Source organism: Heterodontus francisci, chromosome 13 (assembly GCF_036365525.1).
Source record: "Heterodontus francisci isolate sHetFra1 chromosome 13, sHetFra1.hap1, whole genome shotgun sequence".
NCBI classification, from domain to species: domain Eukaryota; kingdom Metazoa; phylum Chordata; class Chondrichthyes; order Heterodontiformes; family Heterodontidae; genus Heterodontus; species Heterodontus francisci.
In genome coordinates, this window is record NC_090383.1 from 19,699,937 (window position 1) to 19,721,790 (window position 21,854).

Below are 21,854 nucleotides of genomic sequence, written 5' to 3' on the forward strand. Positions count from 1 at the left end.
GTCAAAGGAAAGGAACATAGGAACAGGCGGCCATTCAGCCCCTCAAGCCTGCTCCACCATTCAACTGGATCATTGATCCGTACCTCAACTCCATTTATGTGCCATACCCAATAAAAATGTATCTCATCCTTGAACACTCTGGTTGTCCCAGTATCCAAGCTTCTGCTGGGCGTGGGCATAAGCAGGTTTTACTCAAATCAGCACAAACCCCAAAATTTTAATTCAACCACAAATAAGGCATTATTGTTTAGAAATGCAATTTGACTTTTTAACCGGGGGAACTTTGTACAAGAAACTGAGATGTATAAGTTTGGGAATACAAGCAAGTATCAAGTCAGACACAGTATAGATTGCCCCTTCATTGGGAAAATTGACAGTATATGAGACACATATGAAGATCAGATGATCACCTTACAGTAACTTGCAATTCAAAGCCCTGCTTTATTTAGGCATATCCTGTATGGTTACATTGGCAGGCAACTAAAAGTTCTGGAAAAAGGATCTTAGGATCAAAGATCTACTATACAAATAGAATACATGATTCACGTAACACTAGACCTGGCTATATCAACTGGAGAGCCTTGACAAAATAGGTAGTGAGCTTTAAAATATTGTGTTGAGCTGAACAGGCCAAAAGGGTCCATCTTTCAACATCCCCATGTTAAAGTCATATGGACGTGTACCAGCTGGCCACACTTCTAAAGCTATTCGCTCAGTTAGAATTACAGAATCTGCAGCACAGAAACAGATCATTTGCCCTACTAACACTCCACACAAGCCTCCTCCTACTCTAATTACCTCATCGCCCATAGCCCTCTATCCCCCTCTCATGCATACATCAAGCCTTCCTTTAAATGCATGCACCAATGCTATCTGCTTCAACAACTCAGTTAACTGTACTTTGAAAGGGTTAGCCTCACCTCTATGATTATGACCAGGTGAGAAGGGGTCCAGGGGTTACCTCTGCCTGGTTTAACCGTAACAAGGTTTAATTTTAGAAACACCGTGTTTTAGCTCCCCCTCAGTGAATCCTTGTTCACTGCTCCGATTGTAAGGTAAAGAAATAAAACAGGTTTCCTTAGATTTAAAGAAGAAAGGTAGAAGTTTATTAATCTTAGACTCTAATCCGGTTAATGACTACAAATATACGACGTGACCACGCTAGCATGCATATGTGATAAACACACAGTTCAATGCAGAGTCTTTGGCTGGTGGTAAGTCTTGCAAATGGTCGGGGCCCAGTGCAGATTTCAACATGTTCCAATGGAGGAGTCTTTTCACTCGGTTTACATGTCTTCCGTGGAGAGTGAGAGCGAGACTTTAGTGTCCCAGCTTCAGATGCACATAAAACTTCCGAATTCAAACTGTCCCGTGGCTAGTTCAAAAAAAACCTGGACCAGCCAGTTTAACCAGTCCTGGCTCTGTGGATTGTATCATCTTAGCAGGAATGCACTTCCTTACACCTTCAATGACTGATGATCAAAACCCATTTGGGTTAGTTGAAGCTGGGAACAGTCTTTTGTCTCCACAAGCAGCGTCTCGAAGTATACAAAGGTCCTTCAGCCCAGTGTCTGGTGATCTTCAAACAAGTCATTTCTTCACTCCAGCAACAGTTTAAAATCAATGATACGACAAAATTAATATGCAGATGGGGGTCTGCATGACAATATTCAACACGGTTTGCTTACAGAATCCATGTAAAGAATTGTCTACAGATTCCAAGATACACCAGCTGTTGTAAACAGAGATAGTTACTGTGATTCCCACTAAAAAGATTAACACAATCAGAAAGAGAAGTGGGTGTTTTAATTTCTTCCTTCCTCTCCCGACTCTCAGGGGAGAGAGGGTGAAAAGGGAGAAGGGAAGGGTCATGAGAATGTGTGCTCCCACAGTAAATAATGTGCTGTAAATGGTTAGTTTTATCCTCAGAATCAGGCCCTCCTCCGATACCTACAGCATTCTTGAGGCATACAATAAAGTCCCCTTCTGAGCTTCAACAGTTTGACTCAACTCCACGGTCCTTTACTGCAGTCATGGGGAATAGATAAAGTAGACATTTTATTGGTCCACCTACATCTAATATATAGAATTCTACCAGCTCGAAAACAGGCCTTTCAGCTCAATAGCTCTGTGCCCGTGATAATGCTCGACACGAGCCCCTCCCACCCTAGTTCATCTAACCCATCAACATATCCCTCTATTCTTTTTTCCCCCTCATGTATTTGGCTAGCTTCCCCTTAAATGTTCCAAAGAAGGGTCACTGACCCGAAACGTTACCTCTGCTTCTCTTTTCACAGATGCTGCCAGTCCTGCTGAGTGATTCCAGCATTTCTTGTTTTTATTTCAGATTTCCAACATCCGCAGTATTTTGCTTTTATCCCCTTAAATGTATCTATGCTATTCACCTCAACCACCCCACGTGAAAGCAGGTTCCACATTCTAACTACTGAAGGAAAAAATCTCCCGAATTCCTTATTGGTTTTAACTATCTTATATTTATGGGCCCTCATTTTGGATTCCCCAGAATTGGAAATATCTTCTCTACATCTACCCTATCGAACCCTTTCATAACTTTAAAGACCTCCATCAGGTCACCTCTCAGTCTCCTCTTTTCTATCGAAAAGAACCCCAGTCTTAAAATCAACAATACACTATTAATCATACTGAAAGCAGGCCTCCCCTTCCTTGAAAGACCACAATTAACACCCTAGCCATGGAGACAATCAAATGGATGCTCTCTCACACACCAAGACATTAAAATTCAGACATGGTACAGGTATCAAAAGGAGGGAATGAAGGTCAGTAATGAAAGACTGATCCCTGGGATGGAAGATTGTCTTAAGAGGAGAGATTGAGGAGACTTGGCATATATTCTCTAGAGTTTAGAAGGATGAGAGGTGATCTCATTGAAGCATACAAAATTCTTATAGGGTAGGTGCAGAAAGTATGTTTCCCTTGACTGGGGGTCTAGAACCAGGGGACACAGTCTCAGGATAAGAGATAGGGCATGTAGAACTGAGATGAAGAAGAATTTCTTAACACAGAGGGTGGCGAATCTTTAGAATCCTCTACCCAGAGGGCTGTAAAGGCTCAGTCATTAAGTACATTCGAGAGAGCTAGAGCTCTAGATATTAAAGATAGCAAGGGATATGGGGATAGTGCAGGAAAATGGTGTTTAGTTTTATAGATACAGCACTGAAACAGGCCCTTCGACCCACCGAGTCTGTGCCGACCATCAACCACCCATTTGTACTAATGCTACACTAATCCCATATTCCTACCACATCCCCACCTGTCCCTATATTTCCCTACCACCTACCTACACTAGGGGCAACTGATAATGGCCAATTTACCTATCAACCTGCAAGTCTTCGGCATGTGGGAGGAAACCGGAGCACCCGGAGGAAACCCACGCAGACACAGGGAGAACTTGCAAACTCCACACAGGCAGTACCCAGAATTGAACCCGGGTCGCTGGAGTTGTGAGGCTGCGGTGCTAACCACTGTGTTGAGATAGATGATCAGCCATGATCTAGTTGAATGGCAGAGCAGGCTTGAGGGGCCGAATGACTTACTCCTGCTCCCAATTCCTATGTTTCTATGAAAAACCATGAAGGGAAGCTGCAGACATTGTCCAGTCACACTGCTCTATAAGGATGGCTCCATGACTCTGAAAATATGGGAATATAGGGCAAGAAATTCTGGGCTGCTGCACATCTGCTTTTTTCCATCCTGCCGTTGTCAGCAATGTCTAGCTGCTCAAGTCCTTAGCTCTGGAATTCCCTCCATAAATCTCTCCACCTCTTTCCCACCCTTTAAAGATGTGCTTTAAAACCTACCTCTTGGTCCAAGCCTTTGGTCATCGGTCCTAATATTGCCTTATGTGGCTTGGTGTCAAATTTTGTCCAATGATGCTCCAGTGAAGTACCTTGGAATGTTTTACTATCTCTAAGGCACTATATAAATGAAAGTTGCTGTTGAAAGGAGAAACTGCCTTCACCCTCTTCATTAGATAGTGCTACCTGGGGCCCTACGCTTCTCCACATGAAAGCATCATTCCTAGTGATGTATCACTGGACACAGTTAAATTAAACTAAACACCCAACCCACCCATAGGAACAAAGGCCAGAGTTTTTTAAAATTTCACCAAGATACACTAGCAGAGGAGAGGGGAGTAGTGGGGGAAAATGGTCACCACACCCTTCTGTGAAGTTTTCATTTATTTACTTTTGCATTGAACTAAAAGAGGAAGGGGGAATTCAGTTGGATCCAGTTTGTACAGCTACCTTTATATGGTGCAGTCAATATCAGAGAATTCTCACCTTAGAGTCAGAAGTTGGTGGGTTCAACCCCCACATAATCTAGGCTGATAGTAGAGATTGTTCTGTTCTATGCATGTGACATTAAACCAAGTGCCACTACTCAAAGAGGATCCAGTGAATTCTCCCAGTGTCCTGGGTAATATTCCTCCTTTTAGTCACCAAAAACCACCTTCAAATGGCTCTGAACGCATACTGTCCACCCGACTGCTCACCGCCTCTGGTCCAGTACACCTACTCAGCATCTATGCTCCAACACTCTGCTCCCCACCTGAAGTTAAAGACCAGTTCTGCAAGGAACTCCATAATATTAGTATTCCTAATACCGAACATTTGTTCCTACTGGGGGACTTTAAAGCCAGGGTTGGGGCCGACCATGACACATGGCCCTCCTGCCTTGGGCACTATGGCATTGGAAGGATGAATGAGAATGGACAGAGACTGCTGGAGTTGTGTACCTATCATAACCTCTGCATCACCAACTCGTTCTTTCATACTAAACCCGGTCATCAGGTTTCTTCGAGGCACCCAAGATCACGTCATTGGCACCAGCTGGACCTCATCGTCACAAGACGAGCCTCTATAAACAGTGTCCAAATCACACGCAGCTTCCAGTGTGGACTGCGACACCGACCACTCCCTGGTGTGCAGCAAGGTTAGACTCAAACCAAAGCTACATCACTCCAAGCAGAAGGGCCGCCCACGCATCAACACTAACAGAATTTCTTATCCACAGCTGTTACATAAGTTTCTAAATTCACTTGAAAAAGCCCTTCAAAACAATCCTACAGGGGATGCAGAGACTAAGTGGGCCCACATCAGAGACGCCGATAACTCAGCAATGACCACCTATGGCAAACGTGAGAAGCAGAATGCAGACTGGTTTCAATCTCACTTTGAAAAGCTGGAACCGGTCATAGCCGCTAAGCGCACTGCACTGTTGAACTACAAGAAAGCCCCCAGCGAGTTAACATCTGTAGCACTTAAAGCAGCCAGAAGCGGTGCACAAAGAACAGCCAGGCACTGTGCAAATGACTACTGGCAACACCTATGCAGTCGTATTCAGCTAGCCTCCGACACCAGAAATATCAGAGGAATGTATGATGGCATTAAGAGAGCTTTTGGGCCAAGAAGATCGCCCCCCTCAAGTCTAAAATCAGGGGAAACGATCACTGACCAACGCAAGCAAATGGACCGCTGGGTGGAACACTACCTAGAACTGTACTCCAGGGAAAATGTTGTCACGGAGACCGCCCTCAATGCAGCCCAGTCTCTGCCAGTCATGGATGAGCTGGACGAACAGCCAACAAAATCAGAACTCAGTGACGCAATTGATTCTCTAGCCAGTAGAAAAGCCCCTGGAAAGGACGGTATCACCCTTCAAATAATCAAAAGTGCCAAGCCTGCTATACTCTCAGCATTCCATGAACTGCTTTGCCTGTGCTGGGATGAGGGAGCAGTACCACAGGACATGCGTGATGCCAATATCATCACCCTCTATAAAGAACAAGGGTGACCACAGTGACTGCAACAACTATCGTGGAATCTCCCTGCTCAGCACAGTGGGGAAAGTCTTCGCTCGAGTCGTTTTAAACAAACTCCAGAAGCTGGCCGAGTGTGTCTACCCTGAGGCACAGTGTGGCTTTCGAGCAGAGAGATCCACCATTGACATGCTGTTCTCCCTTCGCCAGCTACAGGAGAAATGCCGCGAACAGATGCCCCTCTACATTGTTTTCATTGATCTCACCAAAGCCTTTGACCTCATCAGCAGACGTGGTCTCTTCAGACTACTAGAAAAGATCGGATGTCCAAAGCTACTAAGTATCATCACCTCATTCCATGACAATATGAAAGGCGCAATTCAGCATAACAGTGCCTCATCAGATTCCTTTCCTATCCCAAGTGGCGTGAAACAGGGCTGTGTTCTCGCACCTACACTGTTTGGGATCTTGTCACTGCTGCTCTCGTGTGGAGCAAAATTCCTTCTTTTGAAGACTTGAACGCATAAGATCAGATGGCAGGTTGTTCAACCTTGCCCATCTTACAGCAAAAACCAAAATACGGAAAGTCATCAGGGAACTCCTCTTTGCTGACGATGCTGCTTTAACATCTCACACTGAAGAGTGTCTGCAGAGTCTCATCGACAGGTTTGCGGCTGCCTGCAACAAATTTGGCCTAACCATCAGCCTCAAGAAAACAATCATGGGACAGGACGTCAGAAATGCTCCATCCATCAATATTGGCGACCATGCTCTGGAAGTGGTTCAAGAGTTCACCTATCTAGGCTCAACTATCACCAGTAACCTGTCCCTCGATGAAGAAATCAACAAGCGCATGGGAAAGGCTTCCACTGCTATGTCCAGACTGGCCAAGAGAGTGTGGGAAAATGGCGCACTGACACGGAACACAAAAGTCCGAGTGCATCAAGCCTGTGTCCTCAGTACCTTGCTCTACGGCAGCGAGGCCTGGACAATGTATGTCAGCCAAGAGCGACGTCTCAACTCATTCCATCTTCCTGCCACCTGATACCAAGGATTCTCCAGAGGCAGCGACCGTATCTCCAACATAGAAGTCCTCGTGGCGGCCATCATCCCCAGCAATTTTATCTGCAGCACCTGTGGAAGAGTCTGTCACTTTAGAATTGGCCTTTATAGCCACTCCAGGCGCTGCTCCACAAACCACTGACCACCTCTAGGCGCTTACCCATTGTCTCTCGAGACAAGGAGGCCAAAGAATCACCAAATACCAATTAACTGGTCATTTGTCTAACATTTGAGAGACATTGCCATGCAGAAAATGGCAAGCCACATTTGTCTACACAAAATCTGCTTCAAAATAATTAATTGCCCATGAAGCTGAGATACACAATAGGGTCCAAATAAATGCGACTCATTGAATTTGCTACTGTAGAATCTTGCTGTGCACAATTTGTGTACTACATTTACCTACAAAATAATAGACTAAGCATCACAGGTCAGCCAGGTGTTTGGGACATTCCATCGACAGAATAAAGGACCTCTATAAATGGAGGTCTCCACTACGCAAATGTATAAAATCCAAAATCCATTTTGCCTGGAGGCATTTTGCACCTCAACTGCCAACTTTAGATCGCTATGAAGGTGCCCTGCATTCTCTGATCCTTCACTCGGTTAAGATTCTTACTATTCCTTCCCTCCCTGCCAAACGTACACCACTTCTCAACTTTCACATATCCATGTTCTCCTACAATCATCCTCAATTTGACATGCCCCCTAATCTGGTACCACAAACTGTGGAGGGACAAAAGGGATGTGGGTGCACGCATACAGAAGTCACTAAAAGCTAGTGCACAGACACAAAAAGCAATCAAACCACCTAATGGAATTTGGCTATCGCGAGGAGATTGGAATTTAATGGTGGTGAGCTGTCCTTCAATTCTATAGAACTTGGTCAGATTCCATCTGGTGTACTGCATTCAGCTTTGGGTACCACACCTCAGGAAGGACATACTGGTCTTGGAAGGGGCGCAGCACAGAATAATACCAGGTGTCCCCTTGAGTTTAGAAGATTGAGGGCGGATCTAACAGATGACAGGATTCTCTAGCATCTTCCCATTCTGATGAAAGGTCACCTAGTCATTAACTGTCAGTCACTCCACACAGCTTCACTAATTGCATTCTAGATTACTGACTCTAGTCATTTACTCTTGACCCAGGTAAAACTAATTTCATCTAGAATTGCCTGACTCATTTTCTTGAAAGGTAGTTCTTCCCTCAAGACCTTTGGCACAGTTCCTGTTTAAGATTTTTTTGGTAAAATAATTACAGCCTTCACTTTTTCATCCCCAATCTTTTGCTTCTGAAATGCATATCACCTGAGCCTGGTAATTTTCTATCCTTATTTACCTTAACTTGCTTAAAATATAGAAATCTTTTGCAGATCCTCCTCAGGTACTCCAACAGTTCTACTTCCCCACCCTTGCTCAGAAAATCCTACAGCCCCACTTTTACATTCCTCTATAGAAACTGAAGCAAACTACTTCAGTATCTCTGTCTCAGTCACTAGGTGAATTTCTTCTACATTACCTATCCCCCATAATGAACATGTGCCCTTTCGTAAACAAAAACATATTTTTGCTCTATTCTTGGAACCCTTGCTTTACACCTTTATTCCCAGTCAATTTATATTTATAGAGTGCCTTTAACATAAACATCCCAAGGTCCTACACAGGAGCAGTATAAAACAAAGTACGACACCGAGCCACAAAGGGAGATATTTGCTCAGATGACCAAAAGCTTGGTCAAAGTAGTAGGTTTTAAGGAGTGTCTTAAAAAGAGGTGGAGAGGTCATCCAAAACTTTGCTGCCCACGTCTTAAGTCACACCAAATCCCATTCCCCTATCGCCCCTGTGCTCGCTGACCTACATTGGTTCCTGGTCAAGCAACACCTTGATTTTAAAATTCTCAGCTTTGTTTACAAACCCCTCCTTGGCCCCACCCCTCCATGTCTACAATCTCTTTCAGCCCCACAACCCTGCAGGATATCTGCGCTCCTCTAATTCTGGCCCCTTGTGCATCCCCAATTTTAATCACTCCACCATGGGTGGCCACGCCTTCAGTTGCCTAGGCCCCAAGCTCTGGAATTCCCTCCCTACACCTCTTGAAACCTCACTTTTCTCCTTTAAGACACTCCTTAAAATCTCTTCTCTTTGACCAAGCTTTTGGTCATCTGACCTAATATCTCCTTTTGTGGCTCTGTGTCATACTTTGTTTTATGATGGTCCTGTATGAAGCACCTTGGGATGTTTCATGAACAAATTGTATTTATATAGCACCTTTATAGTAAAGACAGTATATTTAACCTGTAAAATATCCAACTTGCATGTAAGTATTTCCCTGCTACCAGTTCACTATATAATCTACCATTTTACTCCAGCCAATTAATCTGAGATAGGTGTCCTTCCACCCACTAAAATTGCTGTTTATGATATGACATTGTTTAGGAGGTAACAAAGAGTAGGAATAATGGATACATACTTCAATGAGCAGGATGCAATTTGTGGTTTCCCCCAGGAATCTGTACTGGGGACTCAGCTTTGAGATATTTATAAATAACTTGGATGAATGAATAGAGAGAGTCATATATCCAAGTTTGGTAGAAACACCTATTCCTACCTAGTTATAGCTTTGTTATGACCAACCCAACCCTTATTCACATGTCTCCTTGTTCTACAATGCACTCCCAATATGGTAACAGATCCTTTGTAACTCTATCCAAACAGCCTGTCTGAACACCAATTAAACTCTCCCTTTCTGTGGCTGTGGTAGCCTCTTTAATAAAAGGTATCCCCTCACTGGCTAGACCAGGGACTTCGGTCAATTTTCTCCTCCCCACTCCAGTGAAGACGACTATTGTCCTGGTGAATGGACCAATGCCAAAATGTGAGCTAGTTCTAACAAAAAAAGCATGTCCTGAAGGGACGAACTTTTAAATACAATGAAATGCAAAAGCTACAAACACACGGTGTGTGGTAAAAAGTGTTTATCCTATTAAGACTGAACTAAAGTCCAGACATGCTGTTATTATGATTACAGTAAGTTCACATTCAGCTCAGTCCAGTCTTCTGTAACCAGTCTCACTGTCGAGAATATTGGACCAAATCTCTTGAAACTCCAATGTTATTCAAAATAATATTTTATATTCAAACATTCCTGCCAACGTTAGAGGGAGGGTGCAAATTTACTTGCAGATGCAACAATTAATTTTCCCAATTCTAAAAACAATTCAGGAAGTTTAGTAATAAAGTTGACACCTTGTACAGTTTAAGACACTGCGTAACGGGGAAGAGAAAAGAGGAGGAGGAGATTTGGGGGGGGGAAGAAAAGGAGATTTGGGGGGGGGGAGAAAAGAAGAGGAGGAGATTTGGGGGGGGGGGGGGGGAGAAGGAGAAAAGAAGAGGAGGAGATTTGGGGGGGGGGGGGAGAAGGAGAAAAGAAGAGGAGGAGATTTGGGGGGGGGGGGGAGAAGGAGAAAAGAAGAGGAGGAGATTTGGGGGGGGGGGGAGAAGGAGAAAAGAGGAGGAGATTTGGGGGGGGGAGAGAAGGAGAAAAGAAGAGGAGGAGATTTGGGGGGGGGGGGAGAGAAGGAGAAAAGAAGAGGAGGAGATTTGGGGGGGGGGAGAGAAGGAGAAAAGAGGAGGAGGAGATTTGGGGGGGGGGGGAGAAGGAGAAAAGAGGAGGAGGAGATTTGGGGGGGGGGGGGGGAGAAGGAGAAAAGAAGAGGAGGAGATTTGGGGGGGGGGGAGAAGGAGAAAAGAAGAGGAGGAGATTTGGGGGGGGGGGAGGAGAAAAGAAGAGGAGGAGATTTGGGGGGGGGGGGGAAGGAGAAAAGAAGAGGAGGAGATTTGGGGGGGGGGAAGGAGAAAAGAAGAGGAGGAGATTTGGGGTGGGGGGGAAGGAGAAAAGAAGAGGAGGAGATTTGGGGGGGGGGGAAGGAGAAAAGAGGAGGAGATTTGGGGGGGGGGGGGGAAGGAGAAAAGAAGAGGAGGAGATTTGGGGGGGGGGGGGAAGGAGAAAAGAAGAGGAGGAGATTTGGGGGGGGGGGGGGGGGGAAGGAGAAAAGAGGAGGAGATTTGGGGGGGGGGGAAGGAGAAAAGAAGAGGAGGAGATTTGGGGGGGGGGGGAAGGAGAAAAGAAGAGGAGGAGATTTGGGGGGGGGGGGGAAGGAGAAAAGAAGAGGAGGAGATTTGGGGGGGGGGGGGAAGGAGAAAAGAAGAGGAGGAGATTTGGGGGGGGGGGGGAAGGAGAAAAGAAGAGGAGGAGATTTGGGGGGGGGGGGAAGGAGAAAAGAAGAGGAGGAGATTTGGGGGGGGGGGGGGGGGGGGGGGGAGAAGAGAAAAGAAGAGGAGGAGATTTGGGGGGGGGGGGGGGGGAGAAGAGAAAAGAAGAGGAGGAGATTTGGGGGGGGGGGAGAAGAGAAAAGAAGAAGAGGAGATTTGGGGGGGGGGGGGGGGGGGGGGGGAGAAGAGAAAAGAAGAAGAGGAGATTTGGGGGGGGAAAAAGAGAGTGAGGAAGGGAGAGATGAGGTGGTGGTGGAGTTGCTTGAGCATTGAGAGTTGACCCCTTGGTGGGTGACCGTTGGGTGTGGGATTGGCAGTTTGACCAGAGCCTGTGGCCGGTGAATGCAAACCCAGTCCATGCAGAGCCAGGACACCCCTCCCCACCCCAGACCACATCCCAGTCCCCCCAGTGAGACACCCTGGACAACTGCCCCACCCCCCCAGACACTCACCCGGTCATCCGCCCCATCTGTGTGCTGCCTCTCCTGGTCGCTCACCTCCTGTCGGCTTTTGTCGTCCTCACTCGGGTTGTCGGCTGGGCTGAGGCGGGCGGGGTCCTGCGCCGAGGTGCCGGCTCCCATCTCCGGGCTGAGGGCTCAGGTAACTGGCAAGTAACGGGGCCCGGCTCCAAACACCAGCAGATTCTGGCTTCACCTCCCGGAGAAGCCGCTCCCGGCACCGGCAATGTAGCTGGGCTGTGTTCGCACCGAGTTCCTCCTCTACCGGGGAATCAGCTCCGCTCCACCATCCACCCCGCTACCCCTCCGGCACTTCACTGAGCCGCGGCCCGTCTCTTCAAAGCGGCGCTCCCCTCCCCTGGGGGGTCAGACTAGACTGGACTGGACCCTCTCTCCCCTGGGGGTCAGACTGGACCCTGTCCCCTCTCTTGCCTGGGGCTCAGACTGGACTGGACCCTCTCTCCCCTTGGGGGGGGTTCAGACGACTGGACCTTCTCTCCCCTGGGGGTCAGACTAGACTGGACCTTCTCTCCCCTGGGGGTCAGACTAGACTGGACTGGACCCTCTCTCCCCGGGGGTCAGACTGGACCCTGTCCCCTCTCTCCCCTGGAGGTCAGGTTGACTCTCTTTACCCCTGGCTCCCCTCTCTCTATACCCAGAGTCAGGTTGTCCTCTCTGCAGCCTCTCCCTCTCCCTCTCCCTCTCCGATGTACACTCTGAGCTCCCGGACTACTCTCTGCAGCTGTTCTCAGCTTCCAGCCCTCTTCTCCCTGGCCCAAACCCTGTGCCGAGCCAATGAGAGCGGCGCAGGGAGGGACCAGCTCGGCGAATGGAAGCGGCAGCCAACCCGAGGCCCCCTGGAATATCGCCTATTCACTGTGAGAAGGAAGATCCACTCAGGTCAGCAGTGATTTATTATAACATATTACAGTTGCTGTCTGCCATTCGGATTCACATTAACTTTGTTTGCAAAAGGGCAGTGTTAACCCTCGCCTCCCCCTCTAACTTCGCCCAGACAGGCTGCCTTTAATCAGATTTAGTGACTTGTGTCTAACACAGAGCTGTGGGGAAAAAAAGCACATCCAATGATGAAGATTTTCTGTGGAATACACAGATGAAATGTGTAAAAAAAAAACTTGCATTTATATAGTGCCTTTCACAACTTCAGGATGTCACAAAATGTTTTACCGCCAATGAAGTACTTTTTGAAGACTAATAACTCTTGCAATGTAGGAAAAGCAGCTGCCAATTTGCACGCTACAAGATCCCACAAACAGCAATGTGACTATGACCAATTTGTTTTAGTGATGTTGGTTGAGGGATAATTGTTGAAAACCGGGGAGAACTGACCTGTTCTTCTTTGAAATAGCGCCAGGGGATTCTATTATCTCCACTCGAGCTGGCGGACAGGGCCTCTTCTGAAAGACAGCAACTTTAACAGTGCAGCTCTGCCTCAGTAATTCCAAGATTAAATATGAAACAAGGGAAAGCCTGATTCCTTCCCAAAGTCCGTGACAATTTAAATAGGTCTAACCCCACAATTTATTTAAAATGAAGGACAGAAATACAGATTAAACTTTGAACAACCATAAACAGAAGGACTCAGTTTTCTTCATCATTGCCTCTCTTTTAGCAACTCCTTGCCACCTGCACTGCTCCAGTGAATTTCCATGGGGTTGCTAATTGAAACGATTTTCATGCACTTTAGAAGACAGTTGATTCCATCCTGTCATCCAGAGCAGATGGAAGACCCCAATGGGAGGCTCTCTATCTGGGAGTTCCCTCTTTCTCCATCAGGGATTTGGCGTGGAAGGTGTTGCATGTGGCAGTCCCATGCAATAGATTCTTAAGTTGATCAAGGTCTCACTGGCTGCCTATAATTTCTGCAGCCTGGAGCAGTCCGTGTTTCATGTCTATGCAGGATGTGTGAGGTTGCAGCCCCTCTTTCATTATTTGAAAGGCTTCTCCTCAATTTCTGGCTGCACTTCAGTCCCACACTTCTGATACTTGCCTACCTGGTGCGGAGGGGACTGAGCCAATTGGAGGACCGCCTCATGGGACTGCTCCTGGGCCTGGCCAAGACGGCCATCAAGAGGTCCAGGCAGTGGGCAGTTTAGGGGGTCTTTTGGCCCAAATGGTTGCCTCTCTTCTGCAGCTGTGTCTGTGCCTGGGTATCCCTAGGGAGGGAGCAGGCAGTGTTCACCAGTACACTTGAGCACCTGAGGGACTGGAGTGCATCATCTCTCCCGGAAATGTCACCTTAATTTGATTGGCTAAGTTTCCCTTAAAGTTTTTAGTTTTTGTTACAGTGCATTCGTGGTGCCCCTTTCAAAAGAGCCACTTAGTTCCTCTTAATTGGCAACCTTGTGTTCAACGTAACTTAGGGAGTCAAAAGTTCCATCGAATGTGGCACCATCAACAATTACCTTTGATGCAACTGACTGGGACAGGGGTCTGCAACCTGTGGCTCCAGAACCACATGCAGCTCTTTAACATCTCATGTGCGGCTCCCAACCTATTCCAGTTGGATTGCATTAACATAAAAAAAGCCCGAAAAAAAATTAAGTGAAGAAAAGTAAGAGCTGTGTTTTTATTGTGGGGCGTAAAGGCGAATCATTATGCTGCACTTTATGGTTTCAAACGATTATTTTAACAAAAGACACAATTGTTCTCAAAATAAACCTGTTCAAGTGGTGTAGCTACACCATGGTTATAGATAATGCCTTTGGTTCAAGGAACAGGTTTTATGGTTGTGATTATTATTGTCTCTAATATAGCTGAAACAGTAAATTAATCTGAATGTGCTATTCATGAGGATCAAAAGCTGAAAAAATTGTCTTGATTCTGTGCCTCTTAAGTTTGTTTTCAAGATGATTTTACTGACAAATTTTAGTAGAAAAAAAGTCAAAGAATACAATAATTCAGAGTTAGGTCAATTTTAATTTTGATTTTTTTTTTCTATTGATACGTAGATCCAACACATGTATTTTATTTATTGTATATGCAAATTATGCATGCTACAAGAGACATTTGGCAATTTGCCAAGCATTTGGTTTAGAAATGTCAAAATTTCGTGTTGCGACTCCCAATAGTTTTTTATTTTAAGCAATTTTTTTTGAAAAGACTCTTCAGGTAAAAACATTGCCGAACCCTGGACTAGGTCATTGCAGAGGAAAAGGAGCACAAACTCTTCCCTCAGGTACTCCTGCTTAGGTATTGCAGTGAGAAGATATTAAATGATAGCTGTGTTACGTCTGTTAAGGAGCGCATTTGGTTCATTAGATACATCGCAAGAGACCAGCTTTGTAATAAGACGAGAGTGACATAAGTGTTCTTTCAGGTTAATTGAAAGTCTGTTTTCAAATTTTTTTATAGGTTGCTTGATTTGTCCTTTCAAAGTACATCATCTTATAGAAATAGACAATATTTTCAAAGCTGGTTGTGTAGTTTGGTTTGCAAACCTAGAACATGGTGGGAGCTTGGATAAAGGTCCTAAAATTAGCTGCCTTCCCCTCAATTATCTCTATTAATGTTCAGATTGATCCACATTCAGTATGTATCTCCCCTAATTTGGTATTACTATCTCATTTTTATCTTATTCTCCATATGTTCAAATCAGTTATACATAGCAGAGGTCCCAACTTAATCTTCAAGGCATGCATTTAGTTAAATCTTGCCAGTCCAAGAGACATCCATTTACTCCTACCCTCTGCTTTCCATCTTCCAGCCATCCCTCTAATCGTAAAAAGTTTCTCATGTGGCACTTTATCAAAAGCTTTTTGATAGTTCAAATATACCACATGCACTCCATTCCCTTTATCTATACACTCACAAAATCCAATTCAATTAGATGAGTGTTAGCTGCCCTTTCCGAACCTGTGTTGGCTGTCCCTGCTTAGCCCATGCATTTCTAAGTGTTCAGTAATGTTCTATGATTCCTATTGGTGACATGAAGCTAACTGATCTGCAATTGTCTGGCTTATTCTGATTTTGGATCAGGCATTTGTTGCTGAGCTACTGAGTTTCCCTTCTTTATCCCAAAAACACTTTATTCTGTAAAGCCCCAAGTCTGTCCATAATTTAAATCCTGTTCAATCTTTAGGAGCTCTTCCAACACCTCTCCCTTGTGCTCCTGGACATGAAACAATTAAAAGCTGGTTGTATGATATACGATCCTACTTCCACATCTAGCTTCCTGAATCTCACAATGGAAACCTGTGCTTTCTCCCCCTCTCTATGTAGCCAATAATACGATAGTCAATCCTCTGAATACTACCTACAGTTAATCCATTGAATATGACTACAGTCAATCCCTTGAGTACTACTATCGTTAATCCTCTAAATGCTACTATAGTTAATAATCCTTTGAATTTTCCTTTCTTGTTCCGAAGCTGAATATGTGTACAGTGTCCCTGCTACTGCAGCGTTATTTGGATTGAAGTTAACCCTGACCGCATCATCTGCTTTGGTAATACAGGCCCCAATATTAATCTGACCGTGGCTTCCATGCAGTGGGGGAGAGGGTGGAATTGTGGGTGTGAAACCCGGAAGCCAACTGAGCATGTCGGAATCTGCGATTTCATCCCAATTGCACTAATTAGTTTTGACTTCCAGGTTTCACGTCTCCAAGCTGCGCAACGGGTGCGATATGGACTCGCATGGCGTGCTTTCAGCTGTAGTTAAAGGGACAGTGCACAAATAGAGCTTGGAGATGTTGAGGAGGGATGGTAGACTAGAGCAAGGACAGAATTCAGATTCAATGATGCGTCCCTGGAATTACTGCTGGGTGCAGTCAGGAAGAGGAGCCACATACTTCCCCCAGCAATGGGAGGACGAAACCTGTTTTCTTTATTCATTAATGGGATATGGGCGTCGCTGGCCAGGCCAGCATTTATTGCCCATCCCTAATTGCCCTTGAGAAGGTGGTGGTGAGCTGTCTTCTTGAACCGCTGCAGTCCATGGGAGGTAGGTACACCTGTTAGGAACTGTTAGGAAGGGAGTTCCAGGATTTTGACCCAGCGACAGTGAAGGAACGGCGATATAATTCCAAGTCAGGTGTGTGACTTGGAGGGGAACTTGCAGGTGGTGGTGTTCCCATGTATTTGCTGCTCTTGTCCTTCTTGTTGGTAGAGGTCGCGAGTTTGGAAGGTGCTGGCTAAGGAGCCTTGGTGCATCGCTGCAGTGCATCTTGTAGATGGTACACACTGCTGCCATTGTGCGTCGGTGGTGGAGGGAGTGAATGTTTGTAGATGGGGTGCCAATCAAGCAGGCTGCTTTGTCCTTGATGGTGTCGAGCTTCTTGAGTGTTGTTGGAGCTGCACCCATCCAGGCAAGTGGAGAGTATTCCATCACACTCCTGACTTGTGCCTTGTAGATGGTGGACAGGCTTTGGGGAGTCAGGATTCCTAGCCTCTGACCTGCTCTTGTAGCTATGGTATTTATATGGCTACTCCAGTTCAATTTCTGGTCAATGGTAGCCCTTAGGATGTTGATAGTGGGGGATTCAGCGATGGTAATGCCGTTGAATGTCAAGGGGAGATGGTTAGATTCTCTCTTGTTGGAGATGCCTGGCATTTGTGTGGCGCGAATGTTACTTGCCACTTATCAGCCCAAGCCTGGATATTGTCCAGGTTTTGCTGCATTTCTACATGGACTGCTTCAGTATCTGAGGAGTCACGAATGGAGCTGAACATTGTGCAGTCATCAGCGAACATCCCCACTTCTGACCTTATGATTGAAGGAAGGTCATTGATGAAGCAGCTGAAGATGGTTGGGCCTAGGACACTACCCTGAGGAACTCCTGCAGTGATGTCCTGGAGCTCAGATGATTGACCTCCAACAACCACAACTATCTTCCTTTGCGCTAGGTATGACTCCAGCCAGCGGAGGGTTTTCCCCCTGATTCCCATTGACCTCAGTTTTGCTAGGGCTCCTTGATGCCATACTCGGTCAAATGCTGCCTTGATGTCAAGGGCAGTCACTCTCACCTCACCTCTTGGGTTCAACTGTTTTGTCCATGTTTGAACCAAGGCTGTAATGAGGTCAGGAGCTGAGTGGTCCTGGCGGAACCCAAACTGAGCGTCACTAAGCAGGTTATTGCTAAGCAAAACCCGCTTGATGGCACTGTTGATGACACTTTCCATCATTTTACTGATGATTGAGAGTAAGCTGATGGGGCGGTAATTGGCTGGGTTGGACCTGTCCTGCTTATTGTGTACAGGACATACCTGGACATTTTTCCACATTGCAGGGGAGATGCCAGTGTTGTAGCTGTACTGGAACAGCTTGGCTAGGGGCGCAGCAAGTTCTGGAGCATAGGTCTTCAGTATTATTGCCGGAATATTGTCAGGGCCCATAGCTTTTGCTCTCACCAAGGAGGTAACTGAGGAGCTGAGCAGCAGGATGTTGTGCCCAGGTCATGGATGCAAAGTTGAAAACTACTTAATGACCTAACCAGGTCAGGAAAAGTGAGTATATTTACTGGTTTAACTACATCCTGTGTTTTAAGGCCCACCACCCCCATCCCATCCCTTTAACTCAGTCTTGCTAAGTGTTCTCCATCACATGACTCCTCATACCAACCCAACATTCAGCAGCACCCAGCCTTCACTTTCTATGCACTTTATGACTGCTCCATTTATCTATCCACCGTCGACACCCACTCCATTCCTTATGCAATGTGATGCATGTGTCTCATAGTCACACTCATCAATGTACTGCATCCAGCGGGTGAATATCTGACTTTCACTCACCCACTGGTCTATTTCTTCCCTCCTTGTAGGAGAAGAGAGCAGAAAACGCAAGGGTAAAGGGGAGGATTGGAGGTGCCATGACACAAGTAGTCCAGCTTGTCGATGTAGAGGAGGAGAATCTGGAGATAACTGGCATATCTGCGGCCCACTCAGTCAGAGATGGCGAGACGGGTGCTCACAGATATCTGGTAACAGAATTACCAATAACTCTTCTACAAATATGCTGACTTCATTCCAGCAATGATTGAGCTATGAGAGGTCTGAGTATCGCAATTATCAAGTTTGTGACTTTGCCACCACTAAATCATTTTGCTTTCTTTTGTTTACCAGGCAGCAAGTTTCACAGGACATCCATGAGGGTGAATTCTCTGAGGAGATCATTCCTTCTGAGGGTGTACTGTCACAGGATGTACAGGCGTGCGCTAACACAGATAATTGTACTATGGTGGGTTCAGTTAGACAGCTAGTCGAGTTTTCATCTGGGGATTCACATCTCACAAGTGCAAACGAGCAGACACTGGTGGCAGGAGTGGAGAGAGGAGGGTTGTGGTCACATTCTGTCCGAGCTCAGTTCAGCTGAACACATTTGCTGAAGCCTGGGTCCATCATTCAGATGGAGAATGGTGGAGACACATGAGTCACTTGGCCAGGTACTGACAGACTTGCCACACACATTCAGCACAATAGCGAAGAGGATGGAGAAGACAACTCAATTGCTAATGGTTTGGTAGCACAGGCAACTGTGAGAATGTCTGCCATGGTGAGACTGGCTGTCTCCTCGGAGCTTCAAGCAAGGCCCTCAAATGAGTCCATGCAGGCTATGACCACGGCCCTGCAGAGTTTGAATGCCACCATAAACAGGATGATAGATACCTTGTCCATGGACTTAGAACATCAGTGATCTTTACCAATCTGATTTGTAGTGGTCGGACTGTTGTGGCACTGGCCCAGGGAAAAGGGACATGGGAGTGGGATGTCCACTCCAAGTGCTCCCACTTTTCACCCATTGCACCCCCATAGCCAGTACCCAACATGATGCCTTGACTCCTGATGACCAAAAGCATCTCAGCAGTTAGGGCAGGGATCTGAGCAGCCTGCCCCGCCCTCTGCTGATGCCACAAAAGATGCACCACATAGAAGCAGTTGGAACCATAAGTTGAAGAAATTATAACTCACCAAGTATATAGATGTGGGTATTTGACAAAATGTTGTGTTGTTAAGTTTTCCTTTTTTTTTAGAATGCCACATAAAATTTAATGATTCGCGCCATTTCCATTTCTTGCCCATTATTGCATCACGAGGGCCAACTTGCCCTTTCACTTGTTTCATGGTGAATGTTAATATATTCTGGGATCTGTAATGAGTTCTTTTTATGTTGTCTGATGCAACATAAATGAGATGCTTGGAGTCCAGTTGGTTGAAGATCTCAAAACAGGTTTATTACAGATAAACAATTATATACAATACAGAGCTAACTATTTACAGAACCTGCCTCTAGGTGTACAGTAGCAGAGTGAATCTGGCTGGTAGCCACATGACTGGGTCCTAGCACTTATCTTATTAGCATACGAAGATCTTAAAGGGTCATAATTATGAAAGGCAATCGTACAACATCCCCCTTCTTTCCAAAGATAATTCTTGTATGCTAAAAGTACAAACCTATAACATTGGATAACATGAAAATTATTTACACAAGTATAGAGATTATGAACTTTACGAATAAAGAGGCTTAAGAGTCCATATATTGTTTTGGTAGTTTGACAGTTCTTGCTCGGAGAATTTGCACCTCAGCTGTTGCTGTTTTTTCTGAAGTTTCTCCCTCTCTGCATAGGGCTTCTGTTGCTCTACCTTCAGCCTGCTAATATACTCTGTTGCTTTTCTCAAGATGATCACCTTTGAGCCCTTGTCATTCTTGGAAAGTTCTGGCACCTCATCTTGAAGAACCAATAGACAATGCTTTAACTCAATCCTCCTCTGCCTCTTCAGGAGATTGCGTGTCCTTCGCCTCTCCTCATCCTCCACGTATGAAGGCTTGGGGCTCAAGGTCGAGGACTTGTTGGGGAGGAGCATTTGGCCTCATGAAGTACCTATCTGATCTGGCTTGTTTTGGTGCTGGTGGTTCTACAGAGAGCAGAGGTGGGAGTGCGTCATAGTTGTGCTGTTGCTGGATTTCCAAACTGCACCATTTGTTGCTGCCCAGAGTCTGCGAGCGGCTTCCGGTCCTTGGAGATTTCCCCTTGGCAATGCTCTTATGATGTTGAGGTCCTTACATGCTGGTAGTCCTGCCAGTGCTGGTCCGCTCGTGTCTACTAGGTAGAATGTTTGTGGTTTCCACGCTGACTTGCCATAGCTGCATTGCATTGTTAGTGTGCCACTGCAAGGAATGGGTGGCCTGTTGTATGCAGATAACTTGGCAATTGTCAGTTGTAGCATTGATTTCCAATCACTCCAGTACATATCATTGAGGATTTGGACTGGTAGGATATTTGCACTAGCAAATATAGGTGTTGATCTTAAGCCCTCAGTATATGTTTGCCAGCATTTTTTGGGCACATGATGTTAATATTGACGAAAGCTTCCAGTTGTTTGACTTCATCAACATGATGTGTCAGGTTCACAATGTGGAATGCCTGTTCGTCTTTTGGCTGAGAATTGCATCTCTCTCAGTCTTACCTACCGGGAGCGAGGCGGACCTGTGGGGAGAATGCCAAGAGCGGAGTCTATAAATCGAGCTCAAGGATCGAGGCCCAGTCTCTTACCTTCTGGGAGTGGAGCGGCGTGGACCGGTGGGGAGAACGCCAAGAGCAGAGCCTGTAAATCGAACCTGAGGATTGAGGCCCAGTCTCTTACCTTCCGGGAGCGGAGCAGACCTGTGGGGAGAACGCAGAGAGCAGAGCCTATAAAGCGAACCCGAGGATCGAGACCAAGTCTCTTAACCTATGGGAGCGGAGAGCAGTTGGACCTCTTCCAGCGCGCCAGAGTTTTGAAAAAAAAGCCAACAGTGATATCACAGGAGAGCTGCAAGGTGATTGGTTGGTGAGTCACTGCTGTTAGGGAATAGCTCTAAATAGCTGGGTAAGTATCTCAGGTAAGAAAAGTTTAAAGTTTCTTTCAAATATAGTAAGTAGTTTTTCTTTTTAGGGAGTTCTGTAGTAACAAGGACCAGAAAAGAAGGGCCCTAGAGTAACTGATATTATTGCTCATTAAGATTTTCCAGAAGGTTTAATTTAATTTAAAGGGTTAGGTCATGGCAGGAGAGCTCAAAGCCGTGTTGTGCTCCTCGTGCTCCATGTCGGAAGCTGGGAACATTTCCAGTGCCCGGGACCAGCATGTGTGCAGGAAGTGTGTCCAGCTGCTGCTCCTGGAAGCCCAGGTTTCGGAGCTGGAGCGGCAGCTGGGGACATTGTGGAGCATCCACAAGGTGGAGAGTATCGTGGATAGCACGTATAGAGAGGTGGTCACACCGCAGGCTCAGACTCCACAGGCAGGAAGGGAGTGGGTGACCACC

General features: G+C 46.1%; 1 protein-coding gene across 2 annotated transcripts in view; it reads right to left on the reverse strand.

The window, feature by feature from the left end:
- akap12b (A kinase (PRKA) anchor protein 12b) overlaps window positions 1–12,338 on the reverse strand; it is a 96,525-nt gene extending 84,187 nt beyond the window's left edge. Inside the window, exon 1 of one of the 2 annotated variants that reach the window (XM_068044462.1) lies at window positions 11,634–12,338. In XM_068044462.1, the coding sequence (XP_067900563.1) occupies window positions 11,634–11,717 (84 nt within the window). In that variant the 5' untranslated portion in view covers window positions 11,718–12,338. Of the gene's footprint in view, window positions 1–11,588 lie in introns of both variants that reach the window. The other variant, XM_068044461.1, reaches the window with a different exon arrangement.
- Window positions 12,339–21,854: the final 9,516 nt, after the last annotated feature.